This window comes from Cyanistes caeruleus, chromosome 4 (genome assembly GCF_971803275.1).
Source record: "Cyanistes caeruleus chromosome 4, bCyaCae1.hap1.1, whole genome shotgun sequence".
In the NCBI taxonomy this organism is placed as follows: Eukaryota; Metazoa; Chordata; class Aves; order Passeriformes; family Paridae; genus Cyanistes; species Cyanistes caeruleus.
The window spans coordinates 3,398,574-3,419,062 of NC_141704.1; the positions used below are offsets into that span (position 1 = coordinate 3,398,574).

Consider the following 20,489-nt stretch of genomic DNA (forward strand, 5'->3'; position numbering starts at 1 on the left):
TGTCCAAGGCCAGGCAGGGCAGGGCTTGGAGCACCCTGGGATAGTGGAAGGTGTCCCTGCCCATGACAGGGTGCTGGAATGGGATGATCTTTAAGGTCCCGTCCAACCCAAACCATTCTGGGATTCTATACCAAAAAATCCATTAAAAAACATTCAAAAGTAAGTAACAGGCAAGTAGGCATGGATATAGCAAATCTTTAAAATCGTTATTGAAGACTTAAAGAAGAGTAGACATATCATACCAAATAATCACAGTTTAATAATAAACAGTTGCTCTGTGTGCTACCAAGTATTGCCTTATGAAAAAATCTTCATAATTGTACCCTTTCACTTGAATTCTACTGAAATTTAAAGTGGAATTTTAAAAAACACTAATGGAATGCACATCATTAAATTGAATAAAACAAGAAAGGAAGCATTACATCTTTGTTGTCAAAAGCCTTTACTATTCATGTTACAGAATTCAATTTCTTGATTAAGCAATGGTTCCAGGAAACTGTTTACACTAACTCAAAAGACCACATGAAGAGGTGAACTGAATTGTTCATATTTTGTAAATATGAAGCATTATGTAGGCAGTGATTATAGCTTTGAGGATTAGTTACTTCAGGGTAATTAAGATAATTTTATTTTCTGAAAAATAAAAAAAAAAAGTACTGATAGCAGTGAAACATTAGCATAAAATCCTGAAATGCAGCAAAAGCTCATTGACTGCCTTTGGTTACATGAAGGAAGATGACACAGAAGGCAACAACACAATTTATTTTGTTCCTAGAAAAATACAAAACCAGTACCTTGCAGAGGACCCTGTTCCAAACACATGGGGGAGTTCCTTTGCAGGAGAAGCACCAATCTGTGCTCTCACAAAGGCAGCCCCTGGATGACAAATAAATCACCCCAGTGTGCAAAGTCCATCCCAAGCCATGGAGCTGGGACACTGAGGGATATGGCACCAGTCCCCTACCAATGAGCACCTATTTGCCTTGGCACAGCCCCCGTGCAGGTGAGATGTGAGGACCCACCTGTGCTTCCTGACCCTCTCCTCTGGCAGGTCACTGCACCTTTTTAATGGAATTGGACAATTTAAGAATCATCCCCTCAATCTCTCACCACTATGTGGACTAAATTTAATCTTCCCAAATTTGTTCATATAATGTCTTTGGCACTTTCAGGAGTAAATCTCCTATTTGGCCATTTCCAGATCTGCCTTGTCACGAAAAGCTACATAATCAACCAAAATTTGTCTGAGCACAGATACAAGGCTGAGACACTTCACAACTCAATACCCATTTCAAGGCACTGGCACCAACAGCACAGTTGTTACACTAAATATGCAACATACAGATTTCCTAAGACTATTTAAAAATGAGAAAAGAGTTCAGGAAAAATGCCTTTTTTCTTTAACTACGTCCTGGCCACATCTAACAAAGTAGTATCTGCTTTCTTAAAGAGCAGTTAAGGTTAACATTTCATTTCTACAGACAATCTTCATCACCTCAAGTTCACTCCAAACCTTCAGCTCCACCAAACTGCAGAACCTGCCATAGCATGAACTATCTCTTGTAATACAGGAAACTTCATCCAATTTGAAATCTGTTCTCAAAAAAAACTGGAGTTCTGCCTGCACACCACTCACACGATCACAAGGAACCTGCCAAAGTTTCTTTCTTAGCCTATATGTTTACCAAAATCAGTAACTCCATTAACAGTGATACACGCTGGTTTGACATTTAAGGAAGAAAAGGGGAAATGTTTAAATCTGTGTCCACCTCTGAGTTCAGCTTGACCATGGCAGCCCTTGCAGTTCATAAGCACTTCAAAGAGGGACACAAAGTCCATTTACAAAGACACTACAAAAGAGTAAAACGCTTTGAGGCACATGTGATGAATCAAGTGCCCGTGGGTGGCTGCGAATGCTCATCCAAAGCCGTGTGCTCCATGTGGTTACAACAGCAGCCTGTTGTTCACACAAAAAACATAGTGCCACAACTTGTCATGGACACAGCAATCCAGTAAATTCAAATGAGAAAGTTTGTTGATTCCACAAGTGTTGAAAGAATCTGACCCTTTAAAAGCAATGAGTGAGAAAAACCGACCATGACAGAGATGACTCTCTAACCCAGTGTTGAAGGTTGAAGATCAAGCATGGCTAGAGGGCAAAAGAACAACCTTTTGTCCCTCTGCCAGAATATAGGCTGGTCATGATCCATTAATTAATGTCCCAGGCTGAGTGGATCTTACTAGAGATCCCTATGCCCTTCTTCCAATTCAGACCTTATAACCAAGTCACAGTTTTGACAAATTATTTCTGTGATCGTCTGAAAGCATAACAAATCCGTGCAAAACTCTTCATCTCTGGAAGTGTTCAAGATGGGGCCAGGCTGGATGGGGCTCTCAGCAACCTGGCTTAGTGGAAGGTGTCCTTGTCCACGGCAGGGGGGTGAGACAAGAGGGTCTTCAAGGACCATCCCAACCAAACAATTCTGTAATTTTATAATTAAGTACTTTAGATCTGGTTTCTTCTAAGCTGTTACACGTGGAATCCACATTTTTGCAGATGAAGCTTCATCACCTGACTGACTGAGGTAGTAGAGGTGCCACTTCTCAGACAGAGCCTATCTTCCATAAGACTCTCAAAGTCAAACCCAGCAACAGCACCCAAATGACCTGAACAAACACTGGCTCTGGGGACTCCTTCCAATTCTCATCAGAAAGCTCCTGGCACACACACTGCAGAAACCACACGTGAAAGGGGCTTGTGACTGGACTAAGTCCTTATTCAGATGGCAAGCAGTGTGTCAGGCTGCTTTGGCCAGTACCTCAGCTGCTGCCAAGGCTGTGATGGCAAGGGGAAAGCATTAGCATATCACATTTCTAACCTACAGGACACCAAACAATACCAAAAACTGCTAAGCACAGGCACTGTTGGGTTTGTGTGGGATTCGGTAAGTGCCCGCACAGAGCCAGGACTGACCTGAACAAAGTGGCTCTGTGCCACCCAGCCCCACCAGACAATCAGCACAGCACAGTAAACAGCTAAAACAGATTAAACAGCATGTGCAGGGTCCTGTTTGGAAGCGACACAAAACACCAAGCTTTATGCCCAGCTCCAAGGCTCTTCCTCAAACAGGTTGGTGTTGATGCAACTCCTCCAGTCTCTACAACACAGATAAACGCCCTGGTCAGGGTGGGATGGTGGGGAAAGGAAGAGAGGCTGTATGGCCAGGAGCACTTAAGGCAGGCTTTCAATCCTTTAAGCACCCAGGGCCAAATAGGATTTTTAGGTTTCGTCAGTGCTACACGAAATTCAATTGTGCAACGCCAAGTGAATACACAGTATACTTTATGAAAAGCCTTCTCAACATGCTAAGCCACTTTATAAAATCTAATTAGAGCTTTCTTCATTTAACTTGCAAATGCTGAAAGCAATTATCCCACTTAAGGACTAACTTACAAAACGTTTTCAAAAAGCAACACAACAGCACCGAGAGACAACACCGCCTCCTTAGAATAATTGATTTGTTCCTATACAAGGGAGAAAGGATTGGGACTCAACTCCTTAGGGTAGGGCCTGCTCAAATCACTATTTATGCCAGAATCAGCAGGCATCATCTTAGCAACAGCATCCTGGCATGCTACACTAAGGCACAAACATGACAGCTTTCACTTTTTTGATTTTAAATAAGTGTCCTGTGAGCCTCCTTTAATGTGAACATGACCGCAGGAAGCCGGTTCCACTGCCCATCCCAAACAAAAACTGGGGGAGCTTGGCTTCTTCTGGTTATCATAACCTTTTGCAAATAAAGGGGTTTCAGTTGCAAGAAAAATCTGTTTTATTCAGACCAATCCAGATGAAAAACCTCAGGAGCAAGCCTGGATCCTTTTCAAGAGTCGGGGAAATAAAAACAAAGAACAGCTGACTAATTCTCCCTTCTTGGTCCTGTAAAAGACTGAGTGGAATGTGAACACTGCCTCCAGTATGAAGTTCAAAAATAAGCGTCATGAGGTAAATGCTCTTGTCCTAAAGCAAACTAGGACGAGGACATAAAAAGACACAAACAACCTACTTTGTTTCCAGTCCTGAGAGCGGCCTGTCAGGCAACAAATAGTCCCTCCTGCCTGCACACAACTGCAGAGATTAATTGCTCTCATTTCCCAGTTTCGGATTGTAATTCATTTCCTCCTCCACCCCCTACCACCCTCCCCCCAAAAAAGGGGAAAGTTATCCACAAACTTGAAAATGAAAGGAAATGCATATTATTCCTGGCATTAATTCAAGTCCATGTGCTTTAAGATTAGAGCTTGTTAGTGCTTTATCAATGCCAGTTTACAGCTAATGCGCTCCCAAAATGTTTAATCTGAGCTCCAGCAAAGATTTGCTTTGCTCTAGATGAGCACTAAATTCAGTAAGAGAAACAACTGCAGCCATACAACAAAATAAATCACTTTCATCCCATACAAGTTACTCACAGAAGGCATTTTAAGTTTAGCATAACCTAAAGGTGCCAGGAAACATAATAATTTATCTATTCCTTTTATTTTATGGTAGCATGGAGGATTTGTATGGTCCCTCAACACAGAACAGAAGGAGCTGGGGGCTGATGTATCATTCCTATCACCCACAAAATCACCGATGATGTGCAAGGAGCACCAGACCACCTGAGGGAGGGTCCTGCACATTCAGTCACACAACAGGAGCAACACAACCATGCTCAAGGCCAGACACAGGCACATTGGCAGAGGCTCAGAGCCCTCAGTAAGGGTTTCTTCAGCGTGAAAGACTCTCCCTCAAACAGCAAATCCCAACTTCTTACTCTGTATGATGGCAGAAATCAGTGCCACACGTGTCATTTGATGCCCAACACCTGACAGCTCCAGCACTAGAATTAAAAACCTTTGCATGTCACACAGGGTAGATAGAGCAAATGATTGAATATTTCTAGGACTATAAGATGGGAGTTTAGCTCCAAAAAACATATTTTGGATACTCAATGTATACTCCATTCTTTAAATGACTCTGCAAAAAATCTCTGGAAGTGTTCAAAGGCCAGGCTGGATGGGGCTCAGAGCACTTGGGTCTAATGGAAGGTGTCCCTGCCCATGGCAGGGGTTTGGGACTAGATGATCTCTAGGTCCCTTCCAACCTTTAACATTCCATGATTCTTGCTAGTATTTATAAAAGTAACTGATATTCCAACTTAATTTTAAGGCTGCTTTACCAGTTATAAAGAGTATTTCTGAGAACATGCAAGTTCATCAGTCATAGAATGGTTTGGGTTGGAAGGGACCTTAAAACTCATCCAGTCCCACTCCCCTGCCTTCCACTATCCCAGGCTGCTCCAAGCCCCATGCAGCCTGGTCTTGGACACTTCCAGGGACAGAGCAGCCACAGCTTCTCTAGAAAACTGTTACATATAAATTAAATGTATTCTGCCAATAAATATTTTGGGAGGCCTAAGAAATAGACCAGCATCTATCCAAGAGTCATGATGCTGGAAACTCCTCAGGACCAGTACTGGAAAGCCATGAATTTACACAATTTTTCATACAAGAGAGTTAAATGTCTTATGATAAATATTAGGTTTGGATATTAAAAAGTTATAATTAAGTATTAATAAGTCCAGGCACAGCCAAGACCTGGAAGGCGCCCTCAGTCAGGCAGTTGACACAGAATTTGAGCTATGGCTAATCTGCTTACCAGTGCCCTCCTACAGCGATGCCACGGGATAGATTTACCAGCAAAGTCCTTTCTGGGCATCTGACTCAGACATGATGGAGCAGATTAAAGACAGAGGCAGCTTTTAGCACACAGTTTTGTGTGCACATCTCTTCAAGGTGGGAAAACAACAAAATTAAACAGGATGAAGCGTTCCTTTTCCCCTTCCTAATAGCACGCTCACATTTGGAACAGTCCTAATTTCCCAACCGTTGATGCTGCATGGCCTTGAGCTGAGCCTGCCACAAAGAGACTTTCCCTGCTTAAATTAGAATTAAAAAAATAAATGGCCTGATGTTCTATTTTTGACAGACGGTTCAATGAGCTTATAAGTCAAATGATCAGGCTCAGAGATCATACGACACGCTCCTTATGACAGTGACAGGCTGGATTTGATGACCCTTGACAGCCCAACCCTTCCAGTCTGACATGAACTTGACTCCAAGTCTCTGCTCTATCCTTCAGGGATCAGCAAAGGTTTACCACAGCACAGACTGGGTGCAGCACATGAACATTTTTACAATAACAGATAATATTCTATTCTCATGAAATTATTATTTATTAGCCTCCCTGCCAGCCTGCTTGCAGAAATAACTAATTTGAGAGTATTTTCATAAAGGAATTAATTAATACATGTTTTTCTGGCTGCTGATGTGCTCTGATCAAGGCACCTGTAAAGACCAAGTGTGTCCTCTCAGCTGAACTTTCCAAAGCACCAACATTGTGCTTTGACAGCTGTGCTGCTGAGTTTTCCTACAGTGCAGAAACAGCTTTGGCAGCCAATGCCAGAGGAATTGCCAGTGGAGGAGACACATTCCTGGATCTCCTGAGTGCTCTGCTCTCACACCAAGGTATCATCAAAACCTTCCAGCAATGCATAACGCCATCGATATCATGCTGCAGTAAAACAAGACATCTTACAAGCCAGTGGACAGTAGAAAGGGGAAAAAGCTTCCACATCTTCAAGCATTCAAATAGTGGGAAATAATTTGTAGCTGCTCAGTATTTAAAATGAGGTTATAAAAAAGATGAAGTGGGACTTTTACACAAGCAGATAGTGATAGGACAAGGTGGAACACTTTTAAACTGGAAGAGGAGATATTTAGATCGGCTGTTAGAAGGAAATTCTCTGCTCAGGAGGGTGGGGAGGCCCCGGCACAGGGTGCCCAGAGAAGCTGTGGCTGTCCCATCCCTGCAAGGGCCCAGGGCCAGGTTGGATGGGGCTTGGAGCAACCTGGGATAGCAGAAGGCGTCCCAGTGCATGGCAGGAGGTGGAAAGGGTTGATCTTGAAGGTCCCTTCCAACCCAAACCACTGTGATTCTTTAATTTATGTGAAGGAGGTTGTAGGAATGTGTATGAAGGTCTTGTGCAGGCTCTAGTTTACAGTCAAAAATAAAAGTCATCCAACCTTTGTGATTCAGCTTACAAACACAAAAAAGAGAAGTACTGAAGGAATACCCCAGTACAGAGTGACCTTGCAGCAAAAGGACATCAATTCTTTGCTATTTCTAACAAAAGGCACAATTCACCTGCAAACAAAGCGCTGCTCACACTGGCGAAATGTGAAAAAAATTGTAACTTCTTAAATTTTACCAAGTAAATTGTCAGTTTGCTCCACATCCACTGCTCAGCTTTGCTTTCAGCAACACTGGTGAAATGTAACAGACAACCCACCAGAGAACCAGAGCTTTCACCAGCTCCGAGATGGGCCCTCAGGACAACATCCCTCGTGTGCCGAATTTAAGTAACCCCATTAACAATAGCAGGATGTTGAATGAGGTCATTTTTGCATGCATCACAAGTTCACGCTGTCCTCTCATTACCAGTAACAATGGCCAGCGAAGGTCCAGCCAAGAGAGATTTTTCCATAGACACAAACTACTCGGCTGAGCTACAGCCCCACTTGCAGACCAGAAAGCTGAAAAAATTTAACTGGTTGCTTATAAACTGTTCAGCCACAAAGGCTGTAGCAAGGCTACACTTTCAGAAGTTGATTTTTTTTTGTAATTAACTGTCCTTGAGATGCCAGTGACAGACAAACGTGAAATTCTAAGTCTAAATCCTTTGACAGCCACAGGCTCTCAGATGTTTCTGAGAAAGTGAAGACAGTTTTGAACAGGTGACAAAAGAGTTGTTTGCACCCGAAGGTGTTAGCAAGTTGTAAAAGCGGCTGCTTAATTTCCTAGAGCCCAGTATCAATAACGTCTCCATCACATGCATGGCCTGGAAAATTCATGGATTAAGTCCTACTGAACACACTAAGCTCTTTCAGGTAGGTATGAATTCAACACATCATTGCACCAGCCATTGTGCCAGTAAGTTCTCTTGAGACGCTCCAGAAAGCTCAATTCTCAATTACCTCCAAAACCCAGCTGCTGAAATACCTCAGTAGCAAGGTCCACAAAAACTTCCTACATTTTCAAGCACGTAATTATCCAGACAATTTAGCTACAGATTTGTCTGTGATACCACTTGAGACTGCTTCCCCTATGTTACCACCTTGGGATAACTGATATTTCTTTAGGGATTTCTGTATTTGTAGAGATTGAGGAATGTTAATGCAACATTAATGTAACAAGTCTCACAGTGTAGCTGAAATAAGACATTACTCTACTCCCAAGGCAAAGTTAACTGGTGTGTGAAGCTATTTTCACTCCCTGGCAAAATTATACTTTTTCCTTCCACCTCTACATATGCTTCTATTTCTTTAAAATCCTTTTCTTTTAATACCTTCAGTGTGAAATGCTGGGGTCCTGGTATTCCTGCAGGCTTATTTATGCTCAGGTGCATATTTCTGTGTCTTTAAAAGCCAGAAGGATATAAATCCAAATTCCTTGTACCAACATCAACCTCTTCACTAAATCTTTACCTGAAAATCCTGTAATCCCCCAGGATGCATCCACAGCCACCAAAGAATGACTCTACACTGCCTCATCTACAATTTACAGAGAATTGCAAAATACATTAGGATGATGCAATAATGTCCTAATAAAGCCATGTAAGTAAAATAAAGTTCCATTCCAGACCAGAGATCAGAGCATTAAACTCATCATAAGCTGCAGTTGAAGTGGTGATTTTTATCGGAACATAAACGCCACAAATCAACTCTGCCTGATGCATTACTTCAAGGACTAAAAGTAGTTTTACTTTGCAACTGAAAGCTTTATGATGACTTGGAAATTCAACATAACCTGAAGACTGGCACGCACAAGCTCCAGGGCTGCCAGAGTTGTGCAGCCTCCAGAACATTGGGCACAAGGCATTTATTTAATGCCTTTTTCCACGAGACTGACTTGAACAGCAGCGTGTGGGGGAAAGGGACCTCCACACATTCAAACATCTGGTATGAGGAATAACTGAAGTTTGGCTGGTTGTCTGGGCTTTTTTTCATTCTGGAAGCAAGAAACACAGGCACCTAGTGAGGGAGCTGAATAACTTAAGACCCAAAGCTGTTTTCAAATATGGATGATCTTTTCCTTAAAAAAATGTCAAAGTTAAAAATAAGACAAATAAACCGGGCTTAAGAGGACAGAACTCTTGAGGCACACAAGTTAGTATAAGCACAGAAGTTAGCTTGAAAAGCAGAAAACCTTTACCAAAATGTTTATTTAAAAATAAATTATTTTAAAAAGCTGAGGTGCTACTCCCTTAACAGGGTCTTTTTGCCTTAGGCTGCCTAAGTGGAAATCACTGGGGATGTCAGTCAGACATATGTTAAAGTCTCTCTCTAACATTATGGTGAAAGAATGCTGGCTTAGAACATTTAAAATCATTATGCTACTAAATAGGGAGGAAAATAAACCATTAGCCTGTGATATTTAGGATCAGCCTAGGATACTTTTCATTTGGTTCACTCCAGCATCTGCCGTCTTTGTCCCTACTTTTGTAGGCATTTGCACTATTTAGGAAGTTGGCTCCGAGGTACGTCTGCAGTATCCAAGTTTCTTTCAGGGACAGCTGCCTTCTCCCTATGTGCTTTTGTGGCACCAGGCATCTCGTATAACTGAGCATCTGTACCACTGGAACTGCTCAGCAGTAGGACGTGGCACATTCACTGTATTAGATCTCAAGTCCGTAAACATCGCAATATTTGCAACAAAAAGCCCCTCAAGTCACTTGAAGTGTCTTCCAAACTGTATCACCATCTGTGGGAAGAAGTCAATATTTGAGACTAGTTCAATTCCTGCACTTCAAACAGCATAGGGTAAAAGCTTTACATTGCTAAGCTCATGTACTGCTCCATCATACCCAAAAAAACAGTCAGAGGTGTCAAAAACTCCTACAAAAAATGCTTCTGTGGTAATATGACACTGAAAGCTTTGGGTAAATTCATCCACATCAACAAATGCAAAGCAATGCATGCAGAGACTGGAGAAAATTTAACTGGAAATACAATAGCAGCTGAAATTCCCCCTGGCTCTCACCATTAGGGGATCTTTCTACACTTGTCAGCTTTTACTTTCAGCATGCTGGAAAAGCAGTTGGTGCTCACAGCAAACTGTCACCTCACAATATACCCATTTTCTACATCATTTTGAACCTACTGAACAGGAGGCACTTGTTGACCTACACTTGTCTTCATTGTGAGCAAAGATTTAGCCTCTCAAGCAGTTAAACCATGACAAGACCCTCACTTCTACCTTTGGTAAGGAAACACTTCAACAATTTTTTAGAGAAACACAGTGTCACCTAAACCTAACCCATTTACACAATTTCCACATCCTTCACACAGCTGATTTGTGAGCAGGGTTTTCCTCTGAAGAAGCTAGAATGAGGATGAGTCAATGTATTTTCCAAGAAGCATCTCACAGAAGGTACCAATCAGTGCAATGACATTGTTTGAAGGGAGATTCCCCCCATCTCTTGTCTCTAGGAAATGCTAGAACAAGGTACAGGAATACCAGAGACACACAAAATATGCCAACTATAACACTGCTTTACTCTCATTTATCTGATCTCCAGAGGCATCAACATCCCTCAGCATTTTGATCCTATTTCAAAATCCCCTGACTATCAATTTACACCAGAAAAAGTCTTTCCTACACTTAAAACTGTCCTCCTGCACTGAATTTCACTAAATTATCCTTCCAAAGAGAAAGGTGCTGCTTGGAAACTAGAAATAGACATCAAAACACACACATTAAATTGCTCTATTAACTGACACTGGCCTAGAATAAAATTGTACAAGGAATAACAAGGTTTAGTTTTTTTAAATTATTTATTCTCTAATCCTGAAGAGGTCTGCTGATCTACACACTCCAAAAATCCCTGAAGACAATGGCATTTATCAGAACACTCCACTTGACTCAGGGTAGAAACCCTTAAAGGCTCTTAAATGGAACATATTTTGGCTGTGCCTTGTGCCAGCTGATTCACAGGGCTGTCACACACACTCCAGAGACAGAAGCTGTGGGTAAGCTGAGGGGTCCAGAGCTGCTCCAGGGAGCACCTCCCTGGAAGGATTCAGGCTTGAGGAAGAGGATTTGACAAGCACAGCAGGAGTCTAGCTGGATCCATACAGTGAAGGGATGGTGGGGTCTGTTTGTCCATCAGCAGTGGTGGTGTGCTCCAGACCCTGTTTTTCATGCTGTAAGTGATCAGCTACCCCAGCAGTGCCCTGAGCATTTTGTCCAGATGGACAAGACAGACATAAGGACCTGGAGCGTATCCAGGGAAGAGCTGTGTGGGAAGGGGCTGGAGCCCCAGGAGGAGCTGAAGGAGCTGGAAAGGTGCTCAGCCTGAAGAAAAGGAGGTTCAGGGGGGACCTTGTGGCTCTGCACAACTCCCTGACAGGAGTGGACAGCCATGGGGCGTCGGGCTCTGTCCCACGGAACAGGGACAGGAGGAGAGGAAATGGCCTCAAGTTACACCAGAGGAGGTTGAGTTTGGATATTTGGAAAAATTTCTTCACTGAAAGGGTTGTCCATCCCTGGAACAGGCTGCCCAAGGCACTGGTGAAGTCCCTGTCCCTAGAGGGATTTAAAAGCCACATGGATGTGAGACCTGGGGACGTGGTTTAGTGGTGGCCTTGGCTGGAGTTGATCTTAGAGGGCTTTTCCAACTTAACTATTCAATGATTCTATGCAAAAGAGCTACAGAAAATCAGCTTTAGTGGTCTAGTTGTTAAAAAACACAAATGCAACTTCAGGTGACAAAGAGACACCTCACTGGAAAACTTTGAAAAACAGCAGCAAAAACATTTTCTAAAAAGATCACACGTTTTCCTAATGCACTGCAGCAGAAGCTCCCAGTACCCTTATCCCAAAAGCATTACTGTGCACTATCCCTACAGTAACACTGGACAGGATGCAACTTTCACCATATTTCGTTCTTATCCAAGTTTAATTATTGAGTGGCTAATTTAACCACTGTCACCAATTAATTAGAATAAAAAAGCCAGAAGCAGAACTAGCACAATACAACAAAACAAGATTAAGCTCTACTGGAATCTACTCTGAATATTTTTTAAAATTCCATGTCAACAGACATTTCCTTTTTGCAAATTGTTTGTGAGCAGTTGATGTCCCTATTAGAGAAACATCTGGAGTCTTTGTTTTTGAATTTACTTCTCAACATTTGAGATTGACCTTTCCATTTCTAAATCAGGTTTCATCCAGATCTTTTTGGAAAAAAAAAAAAAAACAAACCACAACCCACTGCTGGTTTCCAAGTACTGCAGCTGCCAGCTCATTGTACCTCTGAAAGTCATCAAAACCCTGAACTATACTTCAGGAGGCCCCCTGAACACTGTGAATGTATCAGAGAATCACAGAATGATTTGGGTTGGAAGGGACCTTAAAGATCATCCAGTGCCAGCCCTGCCATGGGCAGGGACACTACCCACTAGCCCAGGGTGCTCCCAAGCCCTGTCCAACATGGCCTTGGACACTTCCAGGGATCCAGGGGCAGTCACAGCTTCTCTGGGTAACCTGTGCCAGGGCCTCACCACCCTCCCAGCCAGGAATTCCTTCCCATTATCCCATCTAACTTTCCCCTCTGGCACTGAGAAGCAATTCCCCCTTGTCCTGGTACACCATGATTTTGTCCCAAGTCTCTCTCCAGCTCTCCAGCAGCTATTTTGGGCCCTTGAAGGGGCTCTGAGGTCTCCCTGGAACCTTCTCCAGGTGAACAGCCCCAGCCTGGCTCCAGAGCAGAAGTGCTCAAGCCCACATCATGGAGACCTTCGAGTTTCTCATGCACCAACACCTCAAGTCCTTCTCAGGGCTGCTCTTGGATCCATTCTCTGCTTGGCCTCTATCTATTCTTGCAATTGTCCCAATCCATGTGCAGGACCTGTCACTTGACCTTACTGAAGTCCACGAGGCTCACAGGGGCCCCACCTCACAAGTTGGTCATGGAGAGTCCTTTCATAATTCCCTTTCACAAGCCACCCACGTTCCTCCACACTTTTCTCTAATCAAGCACATCCCTTCTTCAAAACTCCTCATACATTCAACATGTCTCTACTTTTTAAAAATTCATTTCTCCTGTCCCAGCTAGACCCTTCCCATCTTAATTTCCTGAGGTTCCATAACACTAACTGCTAACTTTTTTCTCTCCAAAATCCCTTTATAATCATTTAATCCCATCAACTCACAACTCTTCTACTGTGTCTCATCCACAGCTCTCCTTTTGTGCATCTGCCCTTCCTCCCAGGCCAGTCTTACCCTGCTGGAGTCAGACATGAGGAACCTGGAGAGGAAACATCCCAGCCAGGTTTCCTAAGCTTTAGAGAAACTCTATTGGATGTGGCATGACCCCAGCAAGAAGGAAATGAATCCCTTAAACACCAGACATTGGTTTGTGCAGGAAGAAAACACAGCAGCCCCTTTTTGACTGAACAGTACATAAATATAACAATTTCACCTCCCCACAGCTCTGTTATGACAGAAACCAGAATATCACGTTCAGTTTTGTTATTGCCCATTTTGTAAAGGATGTTCCAATCAGCAAGTACACGACACAGAGATTTGAGGGCTACAGGAAATGCCTGTGAGATTTTATTCTTTTTTTTTTTAAGCTCAGGCTATTTGTCCTACTTGATTACAACCTCTAAAAACCATTTGCCATGAAAAAAATGAGAATATTGAAGTGTTATTTAATCTGGTAAGGAAGCTCACAAAATTAGCCATGACAAGAAACTGAGAAATACAAATGAGAAATGAGATATTTTTATACTGTTTTCAAATAGCTGAGGAAATCAATGCCTGAGTTTGTCAAAAAGTGGTGGGATCTCAAACTTTTCATACCTCCAAGAATAGGTGGCATGAATTTTCTTCTGACAAATAAGTAATGAACTCAAAACACAATAACCACACAGAACTTGAGGATTTCGGTGTACAGTGAAATGATTTACACAAGCCAAAGGCCTTGGACTTTTTCTGTCTTGTCCTATAACCCAAGCTACATTCATTTCAGGTTTCATACGTCAAATACTGAGCAAAACAGGCCAAGGAAAATGGTTCAAGTGAATTCCACGAAAGCTCTCAGGGTTGTGTAGCCTTTGGCAGTAACCCCTGTCCTCTAGATTTCCATCTGGTAGCTGTCCATTTCTATTCACTTTTGACAGAAGCTAAAAAAATAAACAATTTGTTTCTGAAGCTCAAACACCAGGATCAGGCCTGAAATGTTCATTAGCAAGTCCTTGGAACCTTCCAGTGGGAGATGTCCCTGTCCATGGCAGCAGGACTGGAACTGGATGATCTTTAAGGTCCCTTCCAACCCAAAACATTCCGTGATAAATCTGGTTGTTCAGCCACACAAAATTATTTAACTCATGCTCTACTTGCTGAGCTGATTTTTTGGCTGATCATTCCTGCTTTTGAGAAATAAACCTTTCCCCTCCAGGAATCTTAACACTTCAAAGCCACCTCCAGCTCATATTTTCCCCATGTAAGCATTTCAAAAGTCCTCAGAACTTGAAGGTCTGAACTCTGTGGCTCTCACCTTATACTGCACTTCAACACAAGTACTTTAGTAGGGGCATTTTTGAGGGCAACCATTGATGTATTTTTAAAAATATGGATGTTTGCAGAACTTACCTCTTTCTCGGTATCCCTGGATATACAGGTCCACTGGTTTTCCTTCACACTGTATGCCCAGAAGTCAGCCAGATCCTGAGTTCCATCCCAGCCACCAAACAAATAAACAGTTTCTATTTGAAAAAAAAAAGTTAATTTTATTTTAAACAGAGAATGTGTTTAAACAGGCTAATGCCTACAAAACATCTGTGACAAACTATCAGAAGAGAAATTTAAACTCTTTTTTTACTTAAAGCACCACTCCTTTTTGAATGGAACTAGTCATCAAGACAAAAATGTGGTTTGGTTTAGTAATGGAAGATTTTAGGATTGATAGGCAGCCAATTCTCAGAGTCATTTTCTATTTCTACATTTACATAAGAGGCAATCAAACCCACAGCCTTCTGATTAAAATTCCAGACAGACAAATGAACAATATTTAACATTTTGGATCCTGTGCATGTAGTCTATCAATGACATCTCAGCCTGTGCCCTGTTTGGTGCAGGATTTATGTATCAATGAGGTTTCAGAGATAGGAGCAGCAAAGTTTTTCTGTCTAGTCCATCCCTTAGAAAAATCAACTAAAAAATCCACTTCAAGGGAAATGTCTTGCATAAAGTAACTTACCCAATGCCACAAAAGCCAGTGAGTAGAAGAGTCACAAATTTAAGTCAGTGTTTCAGGGCTGTCACCTCAAACCCACAACTGCTCTGTGTACAGCAAGTTCTAAAACTTCCTAGACTCTCTGATAAAACCAGACGAAGCCTTTGAAGAGGGGAAGTATTTAAGAAAGGAGTTTCTGTTCTGCCATGGGGAGATAACTAAACTGCTCCCATTATAGAAACAGCACTATCTGGTCTCAAATTCTAAAAATACTTCATTTTTAGAGTGCACTAAAACATAACACAAAGCAAAGCCCAAGAAGAACAAGTTCCTCAAGACTTGCAGAGCTTTGAAAAACTCCTTTAAAATCCACAAACTACTTCTGTTATGGAGGTAATGGCCAATTTTTAATCCAACACCAATTAAATCGTGGAGTTAGTGCGCGATTATAAAATGGGACTAGTCCCTGACCCTTACCTACCATCAGGATAGTGGTCATCACCATGGAAAGGTTACCCTGGTTCATTAACTTTAATTACCCTTCCTCCTGGACTCAGGGCTCCCTGTGTTCCCTGCAAAGAGCAGGTCCCTTTGTGCGCATAAATTCTCACAGCTCACAAAACCCACATTACCACAACAGCTTCATTGATAGCCGAGAAAAATAAAAGATTTGGCACCAGCTAAAAATCCTACTGGGGCCTTGCCAAAATGTCAGGCCTGCCTGGAAAGGCTTTGTTGGCTCACATGAAATTTAATAGCAAACCTGAATGACTCCGATGAAAACTCAGATTTTGGAAGTTACCTAACCCAGGCGGACAGAATTAAATGTGAGCACTGAGAGAGGAGCACAAGCACCCAGCTGATGCTGAGCATCCCCAGAGCAACACCCTGAACACAAGTGGACATGAACTCAGTGCCAGACCCATTTTTCATCATGAAGTAAAACTGTAGCTCACATGAAAGAAGGGCTCCATCACTATCTAGAACCAATGAAAATAATTTTTTAGTTCCATGCCTTATTGCAGAAGTATATGCATATTTTAGAGGAAGGTTCCATGTTTTAAAAGCAGTATTTCTTAATGTATAAATGCATCTGTTGCTGGTAATGTCAAGTAAATAATTTTTTTATAGTTCTCCTAAAATTTGCAATTGTTTTCCCATGGTATAAAGCAAAAAAATAGTTGTTTGGTGGTTTGTGGGATTGTTCTTGTTTGGTTGGGGTTGGGTTTGACTGTTTTTGTTTGGCTGGGTTTGAGTTTTTTGAGGATTTTAGGTTTTTTTTTAAGTCAGACTTCACTCCATTTCCCAACCAGCACCATTGCTTGTATTCTAGCTGTTAATTCACATTTTATGTGAGGGAGGTTTTTTCACCCTGCATGCAGAGACCCAACCAGGACAGATGTGCAAGGCCAACATTGAAAGAAGAGGACAGAGGCCACAAATCCCAGGCAGCAGCAGTGGGGCAGCTCAAGGGGAGCCCAGCAGTCCCACACCAATATAACTCTGGTAGCACTGGGGAACTCAAGAAGGAAAGGATCCTCCCTCTGCATCCAAGCAATATGGAACACAGCAAAATTGATGCTGCTTTATTAAAGCAAGTCTCTATTCAGCTTTAGGGGCAGAGCAGGAGAATTTTCAAACCTAGCTGCAAGGCAACAAGAAAAAACATGAAAGCAATTATATTTACCCAAAGCTTTTACCAGATACGTTTAGGAAGTCAAATTTCTCCTCCAGCATCCTCAGCTTATTTCCTCTACATTTATTTCTGAATACAAATTCAACACTCTGAATTAAATATGTTCTGTGAGTATTTCTAAACTGCTTGCTCAGTCAAAAATTTTTCTGTAATGTCTGAGTTCTTTTCTTCCTTTACTCTCTAGATGATTAAGGTGCCAGAGAAGTTGTCAAATTAGAGGATGTACATTCCCAACAATCAATATATTTCCTGTCAACCTCTCCTTAATTTCTATGTCTCAGAAAAGCAGCAAAGCAGCCCTCTCCAGCACATTAAATATCAAAATTCCTGGAGTGGTTTCAGTCCAGGTTCACACACATTCTCAAAGACAGTTCTCTAATTCCTGTTAACTCAATTTTCTCCACATTATGAAATTTTTGGTGGGATTCTGGTACAAGAGGTCTTCCTCAGTGAATACATTCCAGTCTTGGTGACATATTTAACTACATTCTTTGGTCAAGTTGTATTTATTTCCATGTTTCTACTAGAACAGTTCTCCATGTAATATAAAAGAACTGTGGATCTACAGCACTTCTGCAAGGTCCATCAGTCATCCCCCAAATCTCTCACAGGAGGGCTAACTTCAGCAGAGACCGTGTTGCCCAGGGAATTATTCAGTTATACTTTGAGTATCTCAGAGGATGGACATTTCAGACTGGATTCCTGCTGCAATGACTGATTAACTTCATTACAATTTTTTCCCCCTAATATCTAATAGGATTTTCACTTCCTGTCCTTTATCCTATCCCTCTGCTGCCCCAAAAATGAGCCTGGCTTTCTCCATATTCTCACCAGTAGCTGAAGACAGCTCTAAGATCCTTCCGTGAACCTTCTTTCTACCAGATGAACAAAACCAGCTCCCTGAGCATCTCCTCACACACCACACGCTCCAGCCCTGACCACTTGGTCAGTTCAGTTTGACACAATCCTTACTGTCCCAGAGAGCCCAAATCAGGCACAGCACTCCAGATGTGTCCCCAAGTACCCAAAAGAGGAACGTCACCCTGCCCTCTCCCTGCTGGCCCTGGCACAGCCCAGCAGGAGAGAGTGGCCTTCAATGCCACAAGGACACATTGTCAATGCACATTCTGCTTCCAGCACCAGGCAAATCCTTCCATGCAGTCAGTTTCCAGCCTGTCCTCCTGCACAGCTGTCACATCCCAGGGGCAGGATCAGAACCTCACAATGCTCTCCTGCAGCCCCTCAGCGTCCCCTGGACTCATGGTCCTGTTCCCCAGTTCATCAGCCACAGCCCTCCCAGTCAGCTGCCATCACACACTTGCTGGGGCTGTACTGGAGCACTACTGTCCCTAAAGCTCTGAAGGATTCCTCTCAGAAATAAAAAAAACAATCAAGGTGTAAGACATCTCAAAAGCCTTCTACAAAAGGATGTCACTTCCCCAAGTAGCACCCACACCTTTAGTTACATGCCAGCAGTGCTGCCCACTTTGAGAGGAGCATTTAAGAGCACAAATACAAAACCAGCTCTTAATCTTCTTGAGGTATCATACCCCTTGGTTTCTGAGCCACAGTTCAGCGGGATAGAAGCTGGATGAATACAGGGGTTTTTTTAAGGATAGACATAAAGTCTCAAATGTGAAAGCCCCATGAAGTTGAGTAACCTCCAGGATTCAGCAGCTGTTTGTGTTTCAGAGCTTAGAAGCCATCTGTGTTTTGTTTCTGAGATCCCTTCATCCTGTACACAAGTCTTGTCTTTAAATATCTTATGGATAGCAGTGTTTTCCTCAGGCAAAACAGAATCCTTCATGTCTGCTGCTCTCTCTTCATCTTTTTCATCTTTCCATGCTGCTTTTGAACCAGCCTTGTCATTTCTGCTGTGCTGCCCACGTATACAATGGGCACGCTGGGCCCAGTGCTCTGAATCTCCCTCTGTTCCCAACCAACAGATCTGTCCTCATTTATCTAATGGAAGGAAGCAAACAGAATTCCTTCGGACGAAAGGAAAAGCAAAATGATGTACAACCAAAATTACACAACAGTTGCACTTCAGTGAGAGAACAGAGGTACCACATCAATAAAGACTATTTCACTAATGGTTTCCCTCAAAAAACTGTTTCACTTGCCAAAGAGAAGAGAAATGGAGACAGAAGAAAAATCATCCTGGTTGCTTTGCTGTTATTTCTAAAGCAGGCTCAAGGGAAAACTTCAACATTTAAGAAAGCCTGATATAACACCAAATATCTTTTTTTTTTTAATAGAATGATTTCTACATGGTCCATATTTCTATTGTTACCAAAACTATTACAAGGCTTTATGGACTGCACTGTCATTCACTGTGTCTGCCCTGTAAGAGCAGAAGAGATCAATTCCACCTTGCCTATGGAATTATAAACCACATCTCCAAACACAACACACATACTGTTCTAAGTACTTATATTACTCCTTAAAACTTGCTCTTGGCAATTCACTTACCCATTCCCTCTTTCTTCCAGAATAAGCACTGGAATTTTGAAACATGTGGCATATCTGACCCATAAAGAGCCCAGGAAGAGTAGACTCAAAGAGCTGTTAATAAGGAACCAGTGCCAAATGCTGACATCCTCATCCAAAACTGCATTAGGGTTCAATTCTGTGGGAACACTGTTCTGCACTCGAGCCTGGGTGTTACTGCCCCAGTATTTCCCCAGGACCTACACAAACAGCTTCTCATGTCTGACATGCAGCACACAACACTGTGTACTTGTGTAGTTTTGAGGTTGGTTGGGGGATAATTTTGTTTTAATCTATGTACCTGGGTTGCAACTACTAAAATACTTCCTCTGCCTTGTAGAAAAGCAGAGAACTCTCCAGCCTCCCACACGGAGAGCTGCATGAGAAACCCACCTTGCAGGGAAAAGCAGGAATAACAGGAGCTTTCTGTTTTCATTTCCAGCCTAAAGCTTTAAAGTACCTAACAGTGGTTTCAGCTATAACTGTGAATTTCTCTTAGTTTATGTTTCTGCACATATATATCAAATTCAACTTCCTAATTCTGCCATTCAGAGTCATTCCAGTCTGAGTGTTAATGTGATTAAAATTATGGAGGATATTGTGGAAATCACTAACTTCCCATTTTTAATTTCTCTTTTTTCTTATATATAGGAAGACATCAGGCTGCATTCTCAGTTCTACATCCCACAATGCCTACAGCTCCATTTCGAAGTGCTTCAAGAGCTTCCCAAAGCATCAGGAACACTGCACTTACTCAGTCAGCTGTGGCAGGTATTAAAAACAGGAGTGTCAGATGGAAATGAGCTCCAGCACAAGTTACTGGCTGCCAGCAGAGATGCTAAATTCTCTTTCAGTTTCTTTCAGCCTACTCTAAGTGAAAGTTAAGCCATGCTAAAAGGCAGCTGAGACCAAGTTAATCCATGCTCTACCCGAAACTGATAAAAACAGTCTCAGTGACTCCA

The 20,489-nt window shown here is 42.3% G+C and overlaps 1 protein-coding gene across 15 annotated transcripts in view; it reads right to left on the minus strand.

Annotated features, from left to right (window-relative positions):
* Positions 1 to 20,489, minus strand: part of MKLN1 (muskelin 1) — a 108,748-nt gene that overhangs the window by 44,052 nt on the left and 44,207 nt on the right. For all 15 annotated transcript variants that reach the window (XR_015286046.1, XR_015286047.1, XM_086886388.1 and 12 more), the window contains one exon: positions 14,759 to 14,871. Coding sequence is in view for 13 of the 15 variants with exons in the window: in XM_086886388.1 (XP_086742514.1) it covers positions 14,759 to 14,871 (113 nt within the window). In the remaining 2 variants the exon portion in view is untranslated. The remainder of the gene's footprint in view (positions 1 to 14,758; positions 14,872 to 20,489) is intronic.